We start from the raw sequence: 24,200 nt of genomic DNA on the forward strand, positions 1-24,200 counted from the left end.
CGACGCAGCTTCCAATTGGCTGCAGGAAGCTCCTGTAGCCGATTGGAAGCCACAACTTGGTTGTTGAACGTTTTCAAAAGTTGAACGGACTTCCAGAATGGATTCCGTTCGACAACCAAGGTACGACTGTAATAATTTTCTTTCTTTATTTCATAAAATTCACATACCTCTTGACTGTAAAAAATGAAACCCCCACTCAATACAGTTTAGCAAAAGAATAAAATAATGAAATCATCAGTTAAAAATAAAATAAAATAAAAACCACCTATTTAAAAACATTGGAAGAAAATAATTAAAATCAACAAAGAAGCAGATTAAAAGATATGTTAACATTCCACATGTCTGGGTAGGCTTGCCTAAACAAAAATTATTTTTAGCACCAAAGTGAGTACAGTAAAGGAGCCCACCTGAGTGAGGGAGTTCCAAAATGTGGATACTTCCACACTAAAATAATTGGTTTCTTACAAACATGGAGTGAGTATTATGTGGTACCTATAACAGGGCCAGTTCCACAGATCGAATAAGGTATCATCTCATATCATAGGATGCCATATAGAGGAGGGTTTCCTGCTGCTCCAGAGAAGCGGACACGGAGCAATGGATTCAAGCTACAAGAAAGAAGATTCCACCTAAACCAGGGGTGTCAAACTCAAATTCATCAGGGGCCGCATCAGCAGTTTGGTTTACCCTCAAAGGGCCGGTTGTATCTGTAGGAGTATGTGTCCACTCTTTATTATCCTAAATTATTGTCACTGCATTCAATTATTACTGTTTTTTGTAATAATGTAAGTAATAACTAACTCTGAAAGCAGAAACATAGTCAGAATAATGGCAAGTAGACATTCAAATGTACAATTATTGTACAATTTATTGAAAAATGATTTTTGGTAACTGCACTGGGTGGTGGAGGCTCGCTAGGGTTTCATGCAGGACCTTTGCAGAGCTACTAGTACCTGGAGATGCTGGGGTCCTTCTGCATGCAGGACAGATGTTTTGCCAGTGAGCCACCACCCTTCACCAAAGGGACTGGCTGAGGTTGACTCACTGGAGCTGCTCTCCTGGTTCCAGGGTTTAAGGGCCAGAAGTATAAAGCAGCATCCTATGTTTCTGAGGAGAGGGAGAGGGAGGGGAAGGGAGGGGAGGGGAGGGGAGGAAGGAAGGAAGGAAGGAAGGAAGGAAGGAAGAAAGGAAGAAAGAAAGAAAGAAAGAAAGAAAGAAAGAAAGAAAGAAAAGAGGGAGTGGGAGGGAGAGAGGAAGGAAGGAAGGAAAGAGGGGAGAGAAAGAAGAGTAGGAAATAAGGAAGAGAATAAAGAAGGAAAGAAAAAGAAAGAGGGAGAGAAGACGGAAAGGGAGAAAGAAGGAAGGAAGTAGAGGGAAAGAAAGAATAAGAATGAGGGAGAGGAAGAAAGTTGGGAAGTACGGAAGTACGGAAGTACGGAAGTACGGAAGTACGGAAGTACGGAAGTACGGAAGTACGGAAGGAAGGAAGGAAGGAAGGAAGGAAGAAAGAAAGAAAGAAAGAAAGAAAAGAGGGAGCAGGAGGGAGAGAGGAAGGAAAGAGGTGAGAGAAAGAAGAGTAGGAAAGAAGGAATAAAGAAGGAAAGAAAAAGAAAGGGAGAGAAGACAGAGATAAAGAAGGAAGGAGAGGGAAAGAAAGAATAAGAACGAGAGAGAGGAAGAAAGAAAGGGAAGGGGGGGGTTGCCACCTTGATTCAGCGCCAGAAAAGAGCGCGAAGGGACCCAGGGGCAAAAAGTATTTCCCCGGCCCCAGCTGTTTGTCGGCGCTTTCTTGGTGCGGCGCTTCAGCAGCAAGGTCCCACTGCTGGGTCCCGCTGGCTGGGGCGCTCGGCGGGCCACATGACGAGGTCTGGCGGGCCGGATTTGGCCCCCGGGCCTTGTGTTTGACACCCGTGACCTAAACATTAGGAAGAACTTCCTGACAGGAAGAGCTGTTTGGTAGTGGAATTTGCTACCAAGGAGTGTGGTGGAGTCTCCCTCTTTGGAGGTCTTTAAGCGGAGGTTTGACAGCCATATGTCAAGAATGCTTTGATGGTGTTTCCTGCTTGGTAGGGGGTTGGACTGCATGTCCCTTGTGGTCTCTTCCAACTCTATGATTCTATTATCTCTATGGTTGTCTCTATTCTGCCGCAGAAACAGTTGGTGTGGGAGAGGAATTCGTGAGCTATGGAACCCACCAGGAACTCCCCCCCCTCTCACACAGTCTCTAATTTTATTCTTTGGAATTAATGACAGGATTGCATCTTTTAAAACCCGTTCCATTTTCCTTTATGTTGTTTTTCTTATCAACCTCATTTTATTTTATTCTCTCATATTCTGTTATAACCATGATTCCAGATGACTCTTGGGAGCCTCTTCTAAGCTCTACAATTCTACTATTTGGATAATATGTTTTATGCCTTTCCTAGCTTGCTTCTTTTTGTTTCGTGCTGGCCATGGACCATAAAAATAAAGATCTAATTTGGAGAGGGAGGAGAAAGAGCAGCACAGACACCAGGACGGGGTGAAAAGAGATAATAATAATTTATTATTTCTACCCCACCCATCTGGCTGGGTTTCCCCAACCACTCTGGGCAGCTTCCAATAAAAGATTAAAAATACATTAAAACAGAGACTTCCGGTCTGTCGCGGCGGAGAGAAGGACGCAGGGACTTCGCGCGCCGAAGTCCCTGGCTTCGCGGAGGGGGGGGGAAGTCCGCAGAGCGAGCGGACTCCCCGTAAAAGCACCGGGTAGAGAGTCCCAGTGACTCACGCGCCCAGCGGCTGCTCCGTTTTGTGGATCCCCCGCTGCCCAAGAGCTCAGTAGAGCGATCGAGAGCCGGCGGGGTGGAACCGCGGGAGCCATTTTGGGCTTAATCTTACCTCCGAGAAGTGAAGCTCCGAGTCCTGACCCGGCAAGCGGCGGATTCTTCCGAACAAAGTTAAAGGTTTCCATAAAGTAAGTGGAATTTTGATTACGGACTCTAAATTTAACAATTGGAAAAATAGGAGAGATTTTAAAGTAACGGAAGTCGGTCTCTTCCTAATGGAAAACTGGGAGGCGCTTTAAAAAATCTTAAGCCGAACGACGAAAAGCATTTGGAATTGTGGACCCGAAAGAAAGAAAGACTTTTTCGAACCCTCTCAACTCCCGAGTCCGGCACCCCTTGAGGTACAGCATTAAAAAGGGGGAGAGTGTTTTGACAGCTGTCAAAAGCTGTCAAACTGTCAAAAGACCGGGTGGATTTATTGCACTGTTGTGATCAGTAAAAATTGATTGAAAATGTGTTAGAACTATTTAACATTGGAACTAAAAATGGATTTGTGATTGAATCAAAAGACAAAGGAAAAGAACAGCCAAAATGGAGTCGATCGTCTAAGGAAGGAATTTTCCAGCACCCTTTGTTCTCCACCTCCTGTTTGTCTGCGGTTAGGAAAAGTATGAAAACAAAGTACTCTCGAGCCTTCCAGGAGGCTGTGCTAAACTATCTACAAACATGGGAGGACATTTACAAGGAACGGCAACATCCCAATTTACCAGCAGCTGAGGTTGAAGTCCAAGTCCAGGACTTAGAGGAAAATTTGAATTTGGAGACTGTGGAGATTGAGACTGGTTGCCAGGAGAAACAATTTGATGAAAATTTTAAAGAGGACTTGGACTATAAAAAATATGATTGGGATGAAGCAAAGCATGGACTTCAAAAGGAAGAAAAACAAGCAGAGCAAGAAAATGAGAAGCAAAGGAACTTGAGGTTTAATGGACTTGAAGATCCTGGAGGGGTTGGAATGTGGGGTGATGTCAGTGAGGAATGGGAAAGACAGGGGCAGAGGGGGACAAGGGCCTGGAGACGGACATGAGAAAGAATGGGTGTGGGATGAAAATCTAGTTAAAAGTTTTACTTTTAGTTTTTGAAAGACGGTTTTCGAAATTTTGGCCTGTTAACGGAAATGCTGATCCAATTGGGGGAAAAGACTTAGGGAGAGGAGATGGAGTGTAAAAATGAAAGAAAATAAGCTGGGTTTTCTGGAGGGAGACATAAGAACGGCTTAGGAAAGTATTTAAGTTAATGTAAATTTTTGTAAGTTAAGTTAGGTTTTTAGGCAGAAAGCTGCCTACTCTCCTCTCCTTACTCTGAGCTACTCAGTGGCAGGGAGTGCTCGGAGGGGTGAGGAGGGGATATAATGGAACCTTGGAAATGCTGTGCCCTACAGGTTCCTCTTGTGGCAGGAGGGGGCCTGTGGGAGGGCAGCATGGAAAAGGAGGAGGATTGAGTTAATATTACAAGAAAAGGATTTTAAACTGAAATAGAAAACCCGCTATAAGCTTTTAGATTTTGTTTAGGGAAAACCAGGAGGAAGATTATCGAGGAAGTCACAATTATAAGGTTAAGATAATAAGAATTGGGGAGTTAAAATTCTCCCCTACTATTGTTATGTGTATATTTGTTTAAGTATGTTTATGAAAGAGCTGGGGGAAACCAATCCTCAGAGCTCCTCCATTCCTGTCCCTTCAGTGGCAGGGGGGGGAAGAGGGGGGAGGAGGGAGGGGGGAGGTCAAACCCAGCTCACAATGGACCCCCTTTGATTCTCAAAGCGCACGGGTTTCACTGGTGGCAGAGGTGGACCAGTGGGTGGAGGGAAAACGAAGGGACAGTGTTGTATTGTATGTCTGTGTAGTTGTGTAGTTTGTTTAGTTTTGTTTGAAAATTAATAAAAATTATTATAAAAAAATACATTAAAACACCAGTCATTAAAAACTTCCCTAAACAGGTCTGCCTTTAGGTATTTTCTAAATGTCAGGTAGTTGTTTATCTCTCTGAACTCTGATGGGAGGGCGTTCCACAGGGTGGGTGCCACTACCAAGAAGGCCCTCTGCCTGGTTCCCTGTAGCTTTGCTTCTCACAGTGAGGGAACCGCCAGAAGGCCCTCAGCGCTGGACCTCAGTGTCCGGGCAGAACGACCCAAAGTAATTACATCATTTCCATCCCACATTGAAACTCTCTCCATCCTACAATATTATTTATCCAAAGGGGAAACCAATACAATATAAAACATTGAAACTCTTATGCTCATGTTTGTTTTTTTCCATAGAATCTTAGTATTGTAGAGTTGGAAGGGATCCAAAGGGTCCCTTGTTTGTCCATGGTATTGGTAAATAAAACAACACCTGGATAGCTCAGTTGGTTAGAGTGTGGTGCTTATAACACCAAATGGTAATAATAATAATAATAATAATAATAATAATAATAATAATAATAATAATAATTTATACCCCACCCATCTGGCTGGGTTTTGCCAGCCAATCTGGGCAGCTCCCAACAGAATATTAAAAACACGATAAAACACCAAACATTAAAAACATCCCTAAACAGGGCTGCCTTCAGATGTCTTCTAAAAGTTAGATAGTGGTTTCTTTCCTTGACATCTGATGGGAGGGCGTTCCACAGGGCGGGTTCCACCACTGAGAAGACCCTCTGCCTGGTTTCTTATAACCTCACTTCTTGCAGGGAGGCAACCGCCAGAAGGCCCTCGGAGCTGGACCTAAGTGAACAATGGGGGTGGAGACGCTCCTTCAGGTATACAGGGCCAGGGCCATTTAGGGCTTTAAAGGTCAGCACCAACACTTTGAACTGTGCTCGGAAACGTACTGGGAGCCAATATTGGTCTTTCAGGACCAGTGTTATATGGTCTCGGTGTTAGGTGATCCTCAGAGTCCCTTCCAACTCTCCAATTCTATGATTTTAAATAATCCCCAAAGATTCTAAAGAGATCAGCAGAGGTGACTGTAAGGGGGAGGGATTATAGAGACCCCCCCCATCAGGAGCAGCCCGTCTCCAAGCAGTCATGAAAGCGCGGGCTCTGAAGGGGTGAGTCAGGAGATGGAGAAGGAGTGCCAGGGCTCTGGCAGCATTGGAGAGCCCCTGCGCCACAGGCAGGCAGAGAGAGAGGTGGGAAGGGTGGACAGGCAGAAGGCAGAAGGCAGACCGTAGACCCTTCCCCCTGGGGGAAGGAGGAGGAGGAGAAAGGGGAGGAGATTCATTGTCCCGAGGCTTTTATGTTGGTCAAAGTCGCGAAAAGGGGCAGTGCCGGATTCTGATACGGAATGAGAAGACATGAAACTGACAGCTGACTACACTGTAAATAACGTGCACCAATAAAGACTTTTGAAAGACAAGTATGTGGAAGGTCGTTACTCAGGAGTAGTCTGAACAACCCTGACAGTGACCATCCGATCTCTGCTTAAAAACCTCCAAGGCAGGGAAGTCGACCACATTCCAGGGTCATCTCTTCCACTGTCAAACAGCTCTTATCCTTCTTCCTAATGTTTGGTCAGAGTCTCCTTTCTGACCACCCTCTGGTGCAGCAGCAGCAGCAGCAAACAAACAAACTTGCTCCATCTTCCATGTGACGGCAGTCCTTCAGATATCTGAAGATGGCTATTTCATCTCCTCTCGGTCTCCTCTTCTCCAGGCTAAACATACCTGACTCCCTCAGTCATTCCTCATCAGGTTTGGTTACTGTGAATGCTCTCCCTTGTTTCCTCTCCACTCACCTGGATCCTGATGGAACTATCGGTGTAGTTGGTTGTGTCGACGGCAAACCGGAAAGTCCCCTGGTGGTCAGTTGTGTAGTTGGCTCTGTGTCCTGATTGGTCAACACGGATCTCAACGGTTTTGTTGGCAATTGGAACATTGGCACCGTCCACGAGCTTCGCCTGGATGGGCAGAGGCCAAGAGACAGCAAAGACTTTTATTTCAGACAGGGAACTACATTGGCAAATAACTTGGGAGCACTGCAGTGTCTTACTTCAGAATAGCTTAAGTTGCATTTTCCATTAAATTCCATTGTACAGGTGGTTATTGGGTTGTCTTTATTTTTATTATGTACTAGCTGGCCCTGCACGCGTTGCTGTGCGCTAGTCTGTGAAATGGAGGGTCATAGTCCCCCCATAGCTGCCAAGTACCCCGTTTTCCCTGGGAAACCCCTGTTTTTACTTACCTTTTCCCGGTGGCCCCCCCATATCACTTCGTCTCCCGTTTTTCTCTGTTATTTTCTCCTGCCGGCGGCCATTTTTTCCTTTCCTATTTGCCCTTCTATGGGCACCAAAAATGGCCACCGCCGGCTTAAAAAGTCGCATCTACGCATGTCCGGAAGTGCATAGAAGCGACTTCCGGTGTCGGCGGCGGCCATTTTTGGTGCCCATAGATGGGCGGAGCGACACTGGAAGTTGCGTCGACACACTTCCTGACATGCGTACAAGCAACTTTCGAAGCTGGTGGTGGCCATTCTTGGTGCCCATAGAAGGGCAAAGTGACACCGGAAGTTACGTCGACGCAACTTCCGGTGTCACACGGCTGCCGGTCCCGGATTCTGCAGTCCGGGACTTGGAAGATAAGAGTCCCCCTTCAGATCCCCCTGAGCCTCAGAGTCCCCCTGTTTTACAGGTGTCATGTTTAAACAGGGGTATCCCTGTGAATTCCCCCACCCTGTTCCGATCTATTAGTTATCCCGTCCCCTCTTCCCTCCACCCCCCCAGGTCATCCCTGTGATTGGGGTTATCCTGTCCTGAACCATGAGGTATTTGAAGTTAGGAGGCGGGGTTTGTGGGTGTGGCATAGACTCCATGGGGAGGGAGGGGGTGTAGGAGGAGGAGCTGAGGGAATAACGCCACTTGAGGGCGCTGTTTTAGTTTGTGGAAAAGCAGGTTTGTACCTGCGCAGGTATGAGATGTGAGGCGTCCGAGGTTCTCCAAACGCTCGGGAAGTGGCATGGATTGTTGTGTCCAAATTTCAGGGCAATCGGTCAAGCGGTTACTGAGAAAAGTGGAGCCCACAGTTTCACGATTTTTACATTTTTTTATATTGTTATTTTATCTTGTGAACCACCCTGAGATTGATGGGTATACCAATTTAATTTATTAATAGTAATAACCATAATAATAATAATAATAATAATAATAATAATAATACCTGCCCAAAAAGCGGGATACCAGGCTTGTAGTAAGTGTCCACATTTTCAAAGGTAACTGTGCTGAGGGTTGCCGTAATTGTGGAGAAAGCATTGCCGGTCAGTTCCACCCCTGCAAAAAATGAAACAACAAATTTAGTGGGAGAGAAATTCATTCCTTTAGGCATGTGGGGAGGTGCCTTACAATAAGTCAGATTCATTTACAAGAAAGCCAGAAGCATTTCTTTTAGGTGCTGAGATTCCAAGGGAACAGAAAAGACGGTTTATGTATGCGACGACAGCTGCGTGGATGCTATTTGCCCAGAGATGGAAAGAAGACAAATGGCCAGAAGAGAATGGCAGATCAAGTTGATGGGCTATGCTGAAATGGCACATGCGAGGCGGATGCTCTAACCCCGAACTGGAAGGGGCTCTCCAGAGTTCCAGAAATGAGTCTCTAACCGGCCCTCAGGATTGAAAAAAAGCTGTCTGAGGCTGGCTGCCTAACCTGGGTCCTTCTGAATGAAAAGTGAATGTTCAGTCACTGGTCGGCACAACCTGCTGTCATTATTACCGTATTATTATTATTATTATTATTATTATTATTATTATTATTATTATTTATACCCCGCCCATCTGGCTGGGTTTCCCCCGCCACTCTGGGCGGCTTCCAACAAGTACCAAAATACATTAAAATATCACAGATTAAAAACATTAAAAGCTTCCCTAAACAGGGCTGCCTTTAGGTGTTTTCTAAATGTAAAATAGTTGTTTATCTCCTTGACCTCCGATGGAAGGGCGTTCCACAGGGCGGGCACCACTACTGAGAAGGCCCTCTGTCTGGTTCCCTGTAGCATTGCTTCTCGCAATGAGGGAACCGCCAGAAGGCCCTCGGCGCTGGATCTCAGTGTCCGGGCTGAACAATGGGGGTGGAGACGCTCCTTCAGGTATACTGGACTGAGGCCATTTAGGGCTTTAAAGGTCAGCACCAACACTTTGAATTGTGCTCGAAAACGAACTGGGAGCCAATGTAGGTGTTATGTGGTCTCGGCGGCTGCTCCCAGTCACCAGTCGAGCTGCCGCATTCTGGATTAGTTGTAGTTTCCGGGTCACCTTCAAAGGTAGCCCCACGTAGGGCGCATTGCAGTAGTCCAAGCGGGAGATAACTAGAGCATGCACCACTCTGGTGAGACAGTCTGTTGAATGCCCTCTGCACATGCCCCAGCACGGGCTTTCTGTGGCCACACTGCCCCCAACCCAGTTCTGATCAGCACACCCTGCCCTTCTGTTCCACAAAACCCACCGGTGCCTTCCTCAACGATCTTGCCCTCCACTTCAAGTTTCATCTGAGACGAATCCCGCTTCATCTGAAAAACCTTCGTTTTCACCACCTGAGAGAAGCAGCCGTTTGCATCTGCCTATTTGGGAAGCCAAAGATTTGCAAGGTTGTTAACAACAACAACAACAACAACAACAACAACAACAACAACAACAACAACAACTTCTCTTTTTTTCTGTCCTAGTGTTATTATTACTATACTACTATTAAACAAAACTATAAACCATAGCTAGAAGCCACTGAAGCTGTTTACGAGATAAAAGTAGGATAAAACATGCCAGTATTTCAAACTCTGGAAACAACTTGAACAATAAAACCATCATTACAAATTCTAAAAACAACAAAGCCATTTATAGAATTCAAAGAACATGGAATCATAGAAGTGAAGAGTTTGGAAGGGACCCCAAGGGTCATCTATATGCTATATGTAGAATGGCTGACTCTCACTCCAGGGGAAGACTTGTTTTTTTAGGGGGCGGCGGGTAAAATAGCTGCCCGAATGGCATGATGATGGGGGCAGCTGTCTAATTTCAACTGGTAACTTAGTCCAGAGGGCTGGACCTGCAACACTAAAAGTCCAGCTTCTGGCACAAATCAAGTCCTCTGCTGGGGAACGTGGTCACCACTGAGAAGGCTTTGGCTGTCCAAGTCTTCCTTTAGCTTCCTTTAACTCTCAGCCCTAACTGGGGATGCTGAGAATCAAACCTGAGACCTCCTGCATGCAAAGGAGATGCTCTTCTACTGAGCTTCAACCCTTCCCAGTTAGACTGCAAATCTGTATTGTGCCTAAGTTTTATTTTGGAGACTCACCTTTCCACTGAACTCTTCACATACACCCCCCAGCTCTGCCCAAGAACATGAGCCTGTGTAACTGCTGTACCCTCGGCCTCTGGCATCGTTGTATTTTCGGCAAACGCGTATCTTCACCTGGCCAGGAACGGGCATCCCATAGGTGTACCTGGAGACAGAAACGGTCATAGATAGCATTGATTAAGGGCTTATCTACACTTACTTTTCCTCCGTGCTTTGCAGGCATTACCTATGCTTTAAAGCTCTGAGTGCTCATTTTTGGGGTTCTTTTTTCTGCAGAGCTTTCCCTGTGAAAACCCACTCTCTACCACTGAATCGGAGCAAATGGCAAACCACAGAAAATCCCAATTTGTTGCATTTCAGCTTTAAAGAGCAGGTTTTTGTGGGGGAAACTCTGGGGTGTATGAAAAACTGCTCCGACACAGAGTTGTGTGAAAAGTTAGTGTGGGGAAGCCCTCAGAAAGGATACAGAGATATAGGGAAGATTGACAATACTGCCTCTTTTTAAAAATAAAATAAAATAAATCTTTATACGGTATATATATTTTTCATGTGTGCTTATTGTCTAGAGTTTGGTGAAGATGTTTTCCCAGGAACACAGCAGAATATGTACTAGATCGGACTTTCCATCCCTCTATAGACTAATATTGTCTACTCTGACTGGTAGTAGCTTCTCTCCAGGATCTGTGGTAGAGAAAGGGTCTTAGATACCACATTTTGTTGTTGTTGTTTAGTCATTTAGTCATGTCCAACTCTTTGTGACCCCATGGACCAGAGCATGCCAGGCACTCCTGTCTTCCACTGCATCCCACAGTTTGGTCAAACTCATGTTCGTAGCTTCGAGAACACTGTCCAACCATCTCGTCCTCTGTCGTCCCCTTCTCCTTGTGCCCTCCATCTTTCCCAACATCAGGGTCTTTTCCAGGAAGTCTTCTCTTCTCATGAGGTGGCCAAAGTCTTGGAGCCTCAGCTTCAGGATCTGTCCTTCCAGTGAGCACTCAGGGCTGATTTCCTTCAGAATGGATAGGTTTGATCTTCTTGCAGTCCATGGGACAGCACCATAATTCAAAAGCATCCATTCTTCGGCGATCAGCCTTCTTTATGGTCCAGCTCTCACTTCCATACATCACTACTGGGAAAACCATAGCTTTAACTATATGGACCTTTGTCGACAAGGTGATGTCTCTGCTTTTTAAGATGCTTTTAAAGACACCACATTTAGTAACCACAATTAAGTAAATTCTGAATGTGATGGATGGACTTGAAGTGATGCCATTTTCCCAACTTCTGGTTTAAAGTCACTTGCAGGAGTCCTGACTCACCACCTGCAGCACCCACCACCCCGTTGCCTCCCAGCATCTCCCCTAGGTAATCCCACCCTCCAGGGGGCAGTACTTCCCACTTTGGGAACCACCACCCTCCTCCCACCAAGAAGTCCTCGATGTTCCCACTTACACTCCACAAACAGTCGCTTTCAATTCCTCGGCCATAATTGTGACGACCTCAGGTGCCTTCACCACAACTTCGAATTTGGGCAATACTACAGAAGGGAAAAGAATAGGGGAGGTGAAGGAAAGCTTTGGCTGGACTTGGAAACCTCACCTTTAAGATTCCAAAACAGCCTATCACCCGTTCCTCTACTGCAGGCATGTCCAACAGGTAGATTGTGATCTACCGGTAGACCACTGGACGTCTGTGGTAGATCACCGGTAGATCAGTGGCTCCCCCCAAAGAAGCTTAAAAAATTGGCTTCCCTAAAAAAAAACTCAACATCTTTGCCCTCCACCCCTAAAATGACCTGAACCACCAAAAACTGGGCTTTCCTTCCTTAAAAAAAGCTCAATGTCAATGTTGCTTTCCTCCTCCCTAAAGAAGCTCAACAACCTTTACGTGAACCCCCCAAAACAAGGCTTTCCTTCCTAAAAAAGCTCAACAACTTTGACCTGAACCCCCCAAAAGGGGGTAGATCACTGCCAGTTTTTTAACTCTGTGAGTAGATCGCAGTCTCTTGGAACTTGGCCACCCCTGCTCTACTGTATTATTATTATTATTATTATTATTATTATTATTATTATTATTATTATCATCATCATCCTGCCCATCCGGCTGGGTTTCCCCAGCCACTCTGGGCGGCTCCCAACTGAATATGAAAAACACGATAAAACATCAAACATTAAAAACTTCCCTAAACAGGGCTGCCTTCCGATGTCTTCTAAAAGTCTCATGGGAGGGTGTTCCACAGGGCGGGTGCCACCACCAAGAAGGCCCTGTGCCTGCTTCCCTGTGACCTCATTTCTCATTGTTATTTGCCCCTGTTGGGTGCAAACTCCACAAGGAGGCAGGAAAAGTAAATGAAGGGATAAGATACATCATGAACCCCAAGCCCCTTCTGCTCAGCATCCTGGGTGCCCAATTCCCTGCAACCCAATTGGGACCTTTCCATCCTCCTCACCATATTCCGACACTTCAAAGGCTCTCTCCTCCCATGCATTGGTGGCTTTCTGCACCTTCAGTCTGTAGGTGCCTTGAGGGGGCTCAGAGCCGAGAGGGAAGGAGAGCTGGACCAGGCCCCCTTTTAGCTCCACTTCGGTCCACTGCATCAAGCGGTTGTTCTTGGGATCCTGAAAGTCACAAGAAAGTTAAGGTTGGGGGGGATCACATGGGTTAAAAGGATGGATTGCTGTTTCTGGCTCCAGAAGAGGACAGTGCTGGGGCATATCCAGTGGTGTAATGGTCTGGGGTAGATGAGTTAGAAAGAAATTGCTATTTCTGCAGCAATCTCTGTCTCCAGAGCCCTAGAACCATGCAATAGGCATGAAAGGGGAGTATTGGGGAGTATTGGGGTCAAACTCCACTATGAGATGTCACCAGCATTCAGGATCGCTGGTCAAACTCCACTATGAGATGTCACCAGCATTCAGGATCACAGGTGGTCAAACACCTGGAATCATACCGTGTTTCTCCAAAAATAAGACACCGTCTTATATTTATTTTTCCTCAAAACACACACATGGTGGCTTATTTTCAGGGGATGTCTTATTTTCGGGGTATGGCTTATTTTCGGAGAAACATGGTTAGAATCATAGAGTTGGAAGAGACCACAAGGGCCATCCAGTCCAACCCCCTGCCAGGCAGGAAACACCACCAAAGCATTCCTGACAGATGGCTGTCAAGCCTCCGCTTAAAGCCCTCAAAAGAAGGAGACTCCACATAACTGATCAGAAGACATGCCACACGCACACCCTTTGAATGCCTATCAACTTTGGGGAGCCCAGCCCCCTCAAATATTTTACTGGGTGCAGGCCCATCATAACCACATTGAGCGCCGTGGCGCAAAGGTCCCGCTGCCACCACCCCCAACTCACCACGGGCGCAGAGGAGGGACATGGCATGGGCAGGCCAGGTGCTGAGGGTGGGCCGGGCTCAGGGGTGCCGCAGCAGGTGGGTCAGGCTGCCTGGTTGTCCTCCGGGGTGCCTCTGCTGGGGGGGGGCGGTGTCGCGCAGCGCCCGGCCTCTCGCCCTCCTCATGCCCCTGACCCGCCAGGCTGAGGCCGGAACTCGAACCCACAGCGGGCAGGAGAGAGGGAGGCAAGGAGCAGGGCGAGCGGGAGGGCAGCCAGGCGGGTGAAGCACAGCTGCCGCAGGCGTGGCGCAGCGCCCCCTGGAGGCCCGGTGCCCTGGTGCATTGTGCCACCCAACCTTGCCTTAGGGCCGGCCCTGACTGGGTGTGGAGCTGGCTCCTAGGATCCCAGAGCTGGTCTGTCAGCACAGAAGGGGAGCTTTCTAGCCACAGGGAGCACTGACCTGATCCAGGGGGCTGCAAATTGGGGGCAGATGAACAGGCTTGCACACAGCCCTACTTCAAACCCTCCAAAGAGGGGCTTCGTTGACAATTAACCAGCAATTTCAACAGACAGAGGAGTTTGTTTGAGGAACCGTGCAAACAAATTCACTCCAGCGGGGAGGGGAGAAGGGGAGGCAGGCAGGCAAAGAGAACCTCAGAGCCTGCTGAAGCTGGACTCATCCTCACCACAGCATCACCATCATTTCTTACCTGCCCTTTGCCAGGAGAAGCCACAACAAGGCCACCTACGAACTCTGGAAGCTGAATGTGTTATAGCAGGGGTCCCCAGACTATGGCCCGGGGGCCGGATGCGGCCCAATTAGCCTGCCAATCCGGCCCGCGACGACCCCCGCCGCCCGCCGCCCGCTCTTTCCGGGTTGGGAAAAAAGCGCCGAAAATCCTTTCTGTGCATGCGTATGGGCCTCTCCCGACCCGGAAGAAGTCATTTCTGGTGCACTTCCGGGTCGGGGGAGGCCCACGTGCATGCGCACAACGGATTTTCGGCGCTTTTTCCACCAGGGAAGCGCGCCGCCATGCCAGTAAGCGCCCGTGCGCGCGCTCCCCCACCCTCCGGCCCGCCGCGCGATCGGCGCGGTGGGAACCGGCCCAAACGCCGGTAAGTCTGGGAACAGTTATAGGATATACTGATTTGAAGAAATTGCAGATAATGTGTGCAGTTCTCTCCTCTCCTCTCCTTCCAGAGGATCTTGAACCCAAAGCAATGTTTTCAGCTGAGTTGATGCCTATCCAGGACCTGACTTTCCTTTATATTAAAACGAGCTGATTAATTGATAGTTATCTCTCGCTTGGACTCAGGGCTGTCTCAAGCAGGTCGGGCGCAGCGCACAACATGGCTTCCGCACGGCTTTACCGCGCAGTGCCCGCCTACCAGCCCAGCACCCTGGCACCCCACGCCATCAAGACTACCCCTAGAGCCAGGCCTGCTTGGACTACTGCAAGGCACTCTATGTGGGGCTACCTTTGAAGGTGACCCGGAAACTACAATTAATCCAGAATGCGGCAGCTAGATTGGTGACTGGGAGTGGATGCCAAGACCACATAACACTGGTCTTGAAAGACCTACATTGGCTCCCAGTGCGTTTCCAAGCACAATTCAAAGTGTTGGTGCTGACCTTTAAAGCCCTAAACAGCCTCGTTCCAGAGCGTCTCCACCTCCATCGTTCTGCCCGGACACTGAGGTCCAGTGCCGAGGGCCTTCTGGGGGTTCCCTTGCTGCGAGAAGCCAAGTTGCAGGGAACCAGGCAGAGGGCCTTCTCGGTAGTGGCACCTGCCCTGTGGAACGCCCTCCCACCAGATGTCAAAGAGAAAAACAACTACCAGACTTTTAGAGGACATCTGAAGGCAGCCCTGTTTAGGGAAGCTTTAAATGTTTTATAAATTATTGTATTTTAATATTTCTGTGGGAAGCCGCCAAGAGTGGCTAGGGAAACCAAGCCAAAAGGGCGGGGTATAAATAATAAATTATTATTATTATTATTATTATTATTATTATTATTATTATTATTGCAAGGGGGGCAGAGAGAAGACAACTTCTTCATGTCCTTTTTACATTCAGCACAACCTCCTAAGCATCTGCACTCTAAATAATAACAATAACAACATATAATAGTAACAAATGATAGTAACAAATTAATAAAATAATACTAATAATAATACTAATAATACTACTACTACTACTACTAATAATAATACTAATTATTATTATTAACTAATAATAATAATACTAATACTAATAATTATTATTATTATTTAGGAGGTGGTTATTATTTAGGAGGCCACTGGTCCCATCACCTCCTGGCAAATAGAAGGGGAAGAAATGGAGGCAGTGAGAGATGTTACTTACAATAATAATAATTCTTAAACGCCACCCATCTGACCGGGTTACCCTGGCCACACTGGGCAGCTTCTGACCAAATACAGAGCAGGGGGCTGGGTGGAATTCATCAAACATTAAAAGCTTCCTTCCTTCAAAGTCATATACTGTAGTTGTTTAACTCTAAAGCAAGCCCTAAAGCAAGTACCTGTCAGAACTTGCTGACAGGTAGTTGGATGATTGTAGCCACAGTTAATAGCTAAACCCCCTTTTCTGTTTGTAGCAAATATTTGCCCGAGATTCCAAGGTAACATCGGCTGGAGAACTGCACCGCAAAATTTGGATAAATGTGAATGTCAAAGGATAGCTGGGTTCTGCTTTGCACATTGTACCCCCGTCCCCAAAATTGCTATAGGTAATTATGATGAGAGGTGAAGAGGAATTGCCCACTTACCTGGAGGTAAATCAATGGGATCTGTGGAAGCAAAAGACAGGAGGGAGGGGGAGAGAAATTGAAGATGACAATGATTGAGAAACTCCCTCAAAGGCAAATCCCACCCCACAACTTCCCCAGCAGTGTTTTATGCTTATTTATTCCTTTTAAAGCATTTCTAAGCAGCTTAGTATGGGGGAGGACCCTAGAGGTGTACACTATGCACAACATAGAAACAATATCCATTAAAGACCCCAAAAAAACCCACAACTCCGTCAACTATTAATTCAATAGCTGCTGGTCCCCACTCACCTAATGCTCTCTCCAGGATAGAAACACTTGTCTTTTTTTTTACTCTTGGGACTTATGGTAGGAAAAAGTTTATTCCCATCTCTGAAAAACTGACCCATAGAATAAGCCCCTCAGACTTTGCATCTCTTTTGAGGCTGTTTGCTATTCATATGACCAAACAACCTCGTGTTTGGCATGTTCCTACTCAATACAATTTTATCTGGCAACATTTATGAATACCTGATGTATTTTCTATAAATATGTATGTTGTATCCCAACATTCATTCATTACACTATTCATTCTTTTTAAAGCTTGATGATGATGATGAGGAGTCTCAAAGTGGCTAACATTCTCCTTTCCCTTCCTCCCCCACAACAAACACTCTGTGAGGTGAGTGAGGCTGAGAGACTTCAGAGAAGTGTGACTAGCCCAAGGTCACCCAGCAGCTGCATGTGGAGGAGCGGAGACACGAACCCGGTTCCCCAGATTAGTTCACCTGCCACTGCAATAATGGTAGCAGTCCACTCAACATGAAGATGAGGGAGTTTTTCCTCAATTTGCCTAACAAGCGTGTCACGACAGGTGCCTGATCGTTCCAACAGTCTATTTTCAGGGACAGGTGTCGGCAGTCCCCTCAGCACAGAGAAAAGCTCTGTGGAGCAGCTATTCAGTGATGTTAAGGAGGCAGCAAAGCTGATTTTCAACTTTAACTGTATCCCCACTTATACTCCCACTTTGATAAACTGGATCAGTTGGTTTTCAACTGAACTGAAAGCTGAAACTTTCAGCTGAGTCATTTTTCACCTAAAAAACCCCACACCTGAAATTCAAAATGAGCTTTGTTTTTAAAAGCTTAGCTTTAATATATATATATTATTACACTCACACACACACACACACACACACACACACACACACACACACGGACTCTTCCAGTAACTATATACAGCACAGGTCTGCCCTTGTGGCTCAATGGAAGTAGAAACTGCTTCACATGTACTGCTACGTTGTCGTTTTTATGAGGATATACGTTTGACTTTTATTACACCTGTTTTGCAGAAGTCCATGAAAGAATCCAAACACCATAGTTTAAAACTTCTGATGAGAATCCCAAGACTACATTAAATGTAGCCAAATTCTGTGTGTCTGCAATCAATCGCAGGAAGCAAGTGGTATCCCATAATGATCAAACCCCTAAATGTTAACTATAGGGGGTACACTAACAATTAATTTTAATTTTAATATTTAAATCCTTGTTATATTCAGACTGTCCTTTGTATTTTTGATATGTTTTATGATCTGTGATATTGTGCGTGTTGATGCTGGTCTGCGACCGTATTAATAAATTCATTCATACACACACACACACACACACACACACACACACACACACACACACATACTGACTCTTCCAGTAACTAGATCTGTACTGTGTGGAACTATAATTTAGTGGGTTTTTTTTTTACTCCTTCCACAGAGCTGAAAGCTGGTTTGTTTGTTTGTTTTTGTTTGTTTGTTTTAAAACAGAGTTTCTACCTTTAGAATTTAGCTCCAGAGTTATGTTAGTACAGTTTAGCTCCTAGCCTAAAGTGTGCTTGTGGTGCTCTTTTAGGTCTGAGCTGATGCTTTAATTAACATTAAATAATTAAAAACATAAATGGGTATTACTCTCTGATCACCCGTCTGCCTATTATACTTCGGCACTGAGAAAACTCACTTTTTCAGTAACAGGTCGGAAACTTTCATCCAGGGTGGCAACACGGAATTGAACTGGAAAGGAAATAAATTTTTTTTAAAAGCATGTTCATTTGCAGTTCTGTTCTGATGGCTTGTGGCTGATTTGTAGCATGGGTGCTCTGTGTGCAGATAAATATGTCTACAAAAGGAATGCCCAAATAGCAGGCATCACTCAACACAAATACAGTGGTACCTCTACTTACGAATTTAACGCGTTCCGAACGCACATTTGTAAGTCGAAAAAAATTGTAAGTCGAATCCCATAGGAATGCATTGGGTGAAAAAGTCCGTAAGTCGAAGCAACCCTATCTAAAAATTCATAAGTAGAAAAAAATCCTATCTAAACCGCATCCAAGATGGCGGGCGGAGCTCCATTCGTAAGTCGAAACATTCGTAAGTAGAGTTATTCGTAAGTAGAGGTACCACTGTACAAAAGGGACCCGTTCTTCATGGGTTCCCATACAACCTGTTCAATGTGCATTCATTCTGATTTGTTTGTAGGGAGAACAGATGACATCAAAGTGAGACCTTTTGAGGAAGCCGGTTTCTTATGCAAGACTTCCCAATCAACTATCGTTACATAACTTGAACATGCTGGTGTGCAATTCAAACCCCAATGTAGTGATGATCTGGAAGTGCCCTTTGAAGCCCCATTCTGTTGCCCCTAACAACCACAGTGTATTCAGTGGAAGAGGACATGCTCAGCCTCTGGCGTTTCCGCGTAGAGCTTCAGTGGGGTACGAGAACTGAAAATAAGGCCTATTTATTTCGCATCTGGCAACCCATACGCCCCTTGGGTGCATGGGTAGACGAGTCTAAAAAGCCCAGGGCTAGGGTATGCCATGTCAGCTTCTCAACATCCCAATGGATCACCAGCCCAACATCATGATATGGTAATAAAGGTAAAGGTAAATGACCCCTGGACGGTTAAGTCCAGTCAAAGGTGACCATGGGGTTGCAATGCTCATCTCGCTTTCAGGCCGAGGGAGCCGGCGTTTGTCCATAGACAGCTTTCCAGGTCATGTGGCCAGCAGGACTAAACTGCTTCTGGCACAACAGAACACCGTGACGGAAACCAGAGCGCATGGAAACAGCATTTACCTTCCTGCCGCTGCGGTACCTATTATTATTATTATTATTTTATTTGTACCCCGCCCATCTGGTCGGCTCTCCCCCGCCACTCTGGGCAGCTTCCAACACACATCAAAATACATTCAAATATCACAGACTAAAAACTTCCCTGCCACTACCGAGAAGGCCCTCTGCCTGGTTCCCTGTAGCTTTGCTTCTCGCAGTGAGGGAACCACCAGAAGGCCCTCGGTGCTGGATCTCAGTGTCCGGTCTGAACGATGGAGGTGGAGACGCTCCTTCAGGTATACAGGACCGAGGCCGTTTACGGCTTTAAAGGTCAGCAGCAACACTTTGAATTGTGCTTAGAAACGCACTGGGAGCCAATGTAGGTCTTTCAAGACCAGTGTTATGTGGTCCCAGCGGCCGCTCCCAGTCACCAGTCTGGCTGCCGCATTTATTTTTCTACTTGCACTTCGATGTGCTTTCGAACTGCTAGGTTGGCAGGTGCTGGGACAGAGCAACGGGAGCTCACTCCGTCGCGGGGATTCGAACTGCCGACCTTCTGATTGGCAAGCCCAAGAGGCTCAGTGGTTTAGACATGCTACAGTCCAGGGGAGGAGAGGGGCAGGGAAACTGCCACCCACATTGCTCCTGCTCTCCACCACCAGGTCAGGCCTGACCCGGCGACGGAGCTGCTGCAGTCGGGCGCAAGGCACCTCGCAGCCAAGGAAAGGGGGTGGCAGTGCAGTCACCCACTCTCTTGTTCTCTGCTGCCAGATCTGGCCTGACCCCGGAGGCGGAGCTGTAGCCCGGCATAAGTGCCACAGCCTAGGAGCAGCTCCTTCTTGCATGGATCCAGGCCCCAATGAAGGAGCCTGCTTTTGGGGCGCCTGTTTGCACCCCCTCACAAAATTGCACCCGGAGCCACAGCCCCACACTACACCTTGGGGCTCATTTCCCAGATGTTATATATACTCAGTTCTGTCCTCCACCTTCTGAGAGTCCATTCCACTGTCGAGCGTTTCTTGCCGACAGAAAGTTGTCCCTGACTCCCCCCCCCCTGAGAATCTCCTTTCTTGCATTTTGAATCCGTTGCTTCACATCCTACCCCTCTGAAGCAGCAGCAGAAAGCAAGATTGCCCCCCCCCTTCCATGTGATGACAGCCCTTCAGGTATTTGAAGATGGCTGTCATGTCACCTCTCCATCGTTTCCAGGCTGAACATGGTCTGTAGAGAGCCATGTTTACAAAGGGGATGTGGGATTTAACTAGCGGTTCTCCCTTCCCGTAACCCCAGCCTCTCACTTACCAGTCTCCCCTGGCTTGTAGATGGGCTTGTCTGTCTGGATGAAGAGCAGGACGTCCAGGTTTTTGACCAGCACAGCTTTCCGGCTCTTGAAGCGCAGCGTATCCCCTTTTACCTCCACTGTGAGGAATGCTTCTGGGGAGCTAGAAGAACCACTCAATTTGGGAACCTGGAGGAAGGAAGGAAAAAGGAATAGAGGAGCAGGCTTGGTCTGTGTATAGACTCCCACCTACCTGGAATCCAGGGGGCTCCCACTGCTGTTTTGGAAAGCGGTGTGTACACCTGACATTGTTAATCCACATCTATCCTTAATAAATGAAATATTGCATTTCGATGTATTTGGTGCATCTTTTTCATAGAGAGGAGAGGAGAGGAGAGGAGAGGAGAGGGGTTGCCAGAGGGGCCGGGGCCCTGGGTGTGAATTTTTGAGGGGGTTTGAAGCAGGCACCCCTGTTATGTATTCAGTGGTCTGTGTTTGCCTGAGCTTGAGTCTGGACTAAGGATTCTGAGCCCCTGTGTTCTGATTCGATACATGATATCCAATCACAGAAGACTTCAGGATTTGGGCCTCTGCCATTGGCTTGGAAGTTTAGACGGCCAATCACGTTGGGAGTGGGAGTGGCCCAGGCCTTCAGAAATGTATACAGTGGCACCTCAGTTTACAAACACAATTGGTTCCGGAAGTCTGTACTTAACCTGAAGTGTACTTAACCTGAAGCGAACTTTCCCATTGAAAGTACAGTGGTGCCTCGCTTAACGAATGCCCTGCTTAACGAAATTTCCGCTTAACGAAAGGATTTTTTGAGCGGAGGTTGCCTCGCTAGACGAATTCGTTTTATGAAAAATTCGTCTAACAAATCGCGGTTTCCCATAGGAATGCATTGAAATTCAATTAATGCGTTCCTATGGGCAAAAAAAAAATTCAAAAAAAAATTCAATGCATTCCTATGGGATTCGCTAGATGAATTTTTCATTATAAGAAAAGACCCGTGGAATGAATTAAATTTGTCTAGCGAGGCACCACTGTAATGGAAAGTGGATTAATCTGTTCCAGACGGTCCGTGGAGTACTTAAACTGAAGCGTACTTAACCTGAAGCGAACTTTCCCATGGAAAGTAACGGAAAGTGGATTAATCTGTTCCAGACGGGTCCGTGGAATACTCAACCTGAAGCGTACTTAACCCGAGGTCTGAGTGTAATTGGTTCCGGAAGTCCGTACTTAACCTGAAGCGAACTTTCCCATTGAAAGTAATGGAAAGTGGATTAATCCATCCCTGACAGGTCCACAGAGTACTTCAACTGAAAATACTCAAACCGAGGCGTACTTAAACAGAGGTTTGACAGTCTAGGCATTTGCTTTGCCCCTGTTGTCCAGTTCTGTTAGTTCTTGCTGTTATCACTGTGTCTTGCCTCGTGGGAACCCACCTACACTTCAACCCCCATGCAGGTGCCCCCCAGCGCAGCACGGCCGAGGGCTCCTCTCCTGGCAGCAGAGGAACCAACAGTCATGGAGATGAGCACCATAGCGGCAGGTGCTGGCATGAGGGTGCCTGCCGCAATGTGGCGGTGCTGTTTGTCCTTGGTGAAGTGCATGGCAATCTCGATTCAGGAGCATAGAGCAAAATGGCAAGCAATAAATTCTCACCTGGAATGCGATGCACTCGAACACATCCTTCTTGGTGACCATTTTAGTGAGCAGGGTCTTGTTCTGCCCTCCGTGCTCCAGAGTGATGCTCAACGTCACCGACTCATTCAGGTGGTTCAGCTGGATACAGATCTTCTTGGGCGTCTCGGTGTGGATCAAGTAGGGCACCAGAACCAAGTATTGCCTGGGAGGAGGTGGGCATGAAAGGTCAGGAGGACCAGGAAACGAGGAGGACACTGGGGGCTCTTTGTTTTTGGTTCATCATTATAGCCAGGGCTGTTTTTTCTAGAAAAAGAGGTGCTGGAACTCACCATAAACGCCTCCCTTGTTCTCTTAGAATGACAACGGCACCTACCGGTACTTGAGAGGTGCCGGAACTGAGTTCCAGCAAGTTCCAGTTGAAAAGAGCCCCAACTATAGTTATGACCCATCAAAAGCATTGGTTGAATTCCTCCCAACTGTTGTTTTCCCCCGTGACTATCTAGCTGTAGGAAGAGCCAGTGCTATTTTTATAGGTGTCTGTATCACTGCCACTTATGCAGAGGGACGGGTGACATAGTGGAGAGGTTGGCAGAGAGCATACGCACCCATGGAGCTACTCCAATGCTTCTGCAGGTGTGTCCGCACTGCGCCGACCTCCTTGCTGCTACTCCAATGCTCCTGCTGGCGCACCCACACCGCGCTGACCTCCCCACTGCCTTGCCCTTTCCCCTCTCTGTAAGTTGCAGCAAAAGCAACATCCAGCCATCAGGTAAGTGCTCCATCCCCAGCTGGCTCTAGCACCACCTCCCTACCTTCTGTCTTTGCAAAGCTGTGCATGGGGATCTAGGAGAGTTGCTCTCTGGGGGATAGAGGCAGAGGTGGGCTTTGCAGAAAGCAAGGAAGGGTGTGTGTGTGTGTGTGTGTGTGTGTGTGTGTGTGTGTGTGTGTGTGGTGGGAAAACCCCTCCAGCAAGCAGCTTACGGTTCTGTGGCGGACGCCGAGATGTCCCCAGGAAGGAGGAACAGCAGCAGGAGAAAGAAGCTGGGCCCCACAAGGATCCGTCCCGTCCCCATGGTGGTCAGGATACAGGCGATGGGCAGGCGAGGTGGAGGTGGAGGCTGGTCCTTCACACCCTGGACTGCTCCTGCCTTCGCCAGTCCAGCCAGTCTCTTTATAACCGACTCTCGTCCTCTACAAACAGCCCCCAGGGAGGAGGTGCTGGAAGTGTGGGCAGCTCTTGAGTCACAAAGAGCACACAGAATGTCCCCTGGCAGGCAAACAAGGGGGGGGGGAGAGAGAGAAAAAAAAGAGGTCACTGACAGTGTTTGTTATGCAAGGCACTGTCCTGTGTTTCACCCAGAGGGAAGGGAAGGAGGAAGCTACCCTGGGTGCTGGGAAGAAGATTTATTTCAGGCCCAGGCATTCCATAATGCCATTGCTGTCCACTTGGCACAAACAGGCTGGCAGAGCATCACACATTTTACTCAGCCATTGGCCGTTGTTCCAAACATCTGGTCCGCTTCAATGAGAAAAACCTGCCTCCCTTCCATCACAGCCTTGCCTTGAAATTCCCCGCAGGCCACTCAGGTATGGAATCCAATTCCCCCTCCTTCCCCAGCTTGTCTCGAGGCTATCCTGAGGGACAGGACTCCCCACCCCCCACCCCACAGCAGACATCTTTATCTCATTGTGCATTCATGACGATTTGTGCTTGTGATGGTGTCAGAGCAGTTATACGCGATACGGTTTCTGTAGTCATCATCACTAATATTTATAAACTATTATTATTTATTAAATTTATTACCTGCTTTTTCTTGCTCAACTCATGGTGACGTACAAGCAAGCAAGGAAGGAAGCAAACCAACAAACCAACAAAAACCCCACATAGATAGAGTAAAACAATATAGATTATGGCACTGTGGGTAATTTTGGTTTAAAATAGTAAGGGCTGCCTTTAGGGGTTT

The 24,200-nt window shown here is 47.1% G+C and overlaps 1 protein-coding gene across 3 annotated transcripts in view; it reads right to left on the reverse strand.

Moving 5' to 3' along the window:
- Positions 1 to 23,394, reverse strand: part of LOC118080168 (alpha-2-macroglobulin) — a 61,579-nt gene extending 38,185 nt beyond the window's left edge. For all 3 annotated transcript variants that reach the window (XM_060268979.1, XM_060268976.1, XM_060268972.1), the window contains exons 1-11: positions 23,218 to 23,394; positions 22,255 to 22,438; positions 20,613 to 20,778; positions 18,214 to 18,266; positions 16,226 to 16,246; positions 12,546 to 12,714; positions 11,549 to 11,633; positions 10,094 to 10,241; positions 9,248 to 9,362; positions 7,968 to 8,077; positions 6,551 to 6,712 (exon numbers count right to left, since the gene is read on the reverse strand). In XM_060268979.1, the coding sequence (XP_060124962.1) occupies positions 6,551 to 6,712; positions 7,968 to 8,077; positions 9,248 to 9,362; positions 10,094 to 10,241; positions 11,549 to 11,633; positions 12,546 to 12,714; positions 16,226 to 16,246; positions 18,214 to 18,266; positions 20,613 to 20,778; positions 22,255 to 22,438; positions 23,218 to 23,309 (1,305 nt within the window). In that variant the 5' untranslated portion in view covers positions 23,310 to 23,394. The remainder of the gene's footprint in view (positions 1 to 6,550; positions 6,713 to 7,967; positions 8,078 to 9,247; positions 9,363 to 10,093; positions 10,242 to 11,548; positions 11,634 to 12,545; positions 12,715 to 16,225; positions 16,247 to 18,213; positions 18,267 to 20,612; positions 20,779 to 22,254; positions 22,439 to 23,217) is intronic.
- Between the last annotated feature and the right edge of the window lie 806 nt (positions 23,395 to 24,200).

The sequence above is a fragment of the Zootoca vivipara genome, chromosome 2 (assembly GCF_963506605.1).
Source record: "Zootoca vivipara chromosome 2, rZooViv1.1, whole genome shotgun sequence".
In the NCBI taxonomy this organism is placed as follows: Eukaryota; Metazoa; Chordata; class Lepidosauria; order Squamata; family Lacertidae; genus Zootoca; species Zootoca vivipara.